Raw genomic sequence first — 1,462 nt, 5'->3', positions numbered from 1 at the left:
TAGCTCTGTGCATGCAGAAGCTCCCAGGTTCATTCTCCAGAGGCCTCTGCAGGGAGAGTTGGGAATATCCCTTCCTGAAACCTGGAGTATCTAGAAGCCTGCTGCCAACCAGTGTCGACATTAATGAGCTAGATGGACTAGTGGCCTGACTCGGGATGAAGAAGCTTCCTATATTCCTCTTTCAGTCTTTACTCAGAACCTTGAGGACTAGAATCTTGCTTCAATTTCAAAGGACTGCAGCCCAGGGGCAGAGCTGATGCTTTGCATGCAGAAGGTCCCAGGTTCAATCCCTGGTGGCATCTCCAGGGAGGGAGCCACGTCTGAAGCCCAGGAGAGTTGCTGCCAGTCAGTGTCAACAACACTGGGTTGGACTAGATGACCCTTGGTGTCCCTTCCAACTCTACGATCCTCTGCTTCGAAGAGGAAAAAATAAGGCAGGAATGACACCTAGCTAGAACAAAGGGGTGTCTGTGTTGTGGAGTAGTTGCAGTTCCAGCCAGTCAGATACACACACACTGCTGTGGAGGGCGCCTGGAGGTATTCCTCTCAAGACAGACAGCTTTGCTGATCAGCTCTGAAGCTTTAGTGGAAAGCACCGTAACTCTTTCCCCTCCCCCCTCCCCTCCCCCCTCACATATCATAATTCATTAATATCTAGAAGCCACACACATCTCCATTTCCCTTTCATCTCAGCTGCAGCGTGGAAGAGTAGGCACTCTGCACATGCCCCGGGGCACGTTCTGTTATTCCACTGCTGCTGTGCTGACTTCTTTCGAGGCATAATTTGAGGCACTGAGCTTTGATGTGTAAAGGTTCTGTTCGACATACCCAAGAGACTTTCCTGCATCCCATCATAATCTCCAAGATCCGCTCTCGACGACGCATCGGGTGCAGTCCCAATCACAGTACAAAGAGAGCGCTTTGTAGAACGCCATCCCCCCCCCCACCCCGCCATCGCAGACTCGCAAAAACGTTCTGTGAGGCATGCCTTAGGGGGTGTAAGCTGTTGAAAACTTCCCAGAATCCTTTTGGGGACAGAAGCCATGACAGTTCAACCAGTCTCAGGCTAGATTAAAATGCGATGTATCCCAAGCAATGGAACTTTGCCTCCCCATCCATCCCTGCAGTCTGTATTCTGACTCTTCTTAAAGCCTTTTGCAGAAATTTGGGAGGACTTTTAAAAACATGCTTTTTTTGTGCAGACATGGATAAGTCGTGGGACACGGGTGGCGCTGTGGGTTAAACCATAGAGCCTAGGACTTGCCAATCAGAAGGTCGGCGGTTTGAATCCCCGCGACGGGGTGAGCTCCCATTGCTCGGTCCCTGCTCCTGCCAACCTACCAGTTCAAAAGCACATCAAAGTGCAAGTAGATAAATAGGTACCGCTCTGGTGGGAAGGTAAACGGCGTTTCTGTGCGCTGCTCTGGTTCGCCAGAAGCGGCTTAGTCATGCTGGCCGCATG

The 1,462-nt window shown here is 51.1% G+C and overlaps 1 protein-coding gene across 1 annotated transcript in view; it reads right to left on the bottom strand.

The window, feature by feature from the left end:
* Positions 1-885, bottom strand: part of TSPOAP1 (TSPO associated protein 1) — a gene marked incomplete at its 5' end in the record, with an annotated part of 55,201 nt that extends 54,316 nt beyond the window's left edge. Inside the window, one exon of the mRNA XM_082200177.1 lies at positions 829-885. Within this exon, the coding sequence (XP_082056303.1) occupies positions 829-885 (57 nt within the window). The remainder of the gene's footprint in view (positions 1-828) is intronic.
* Between the last annotated feature and the right edge of the window lie 577 nt (positions 886-1,462).

Source organism: Podarcis vaucheri (genome assembly GCF_965113315.1).
Source record: "Podarcis vaucheri genome assembly, chromosome: 15".
In the NCBI taxonomy this organism is placed as follows: domain Eukaryota; kingdom Metazoa; phylum Chordata; class Lepidosauria; order Squamata; family Lacertidae; genus Podarcis; species Podarcis vaucheri.
This window is presented reverse-complemented; position numbering and strand designations above follow the sequence as displayed.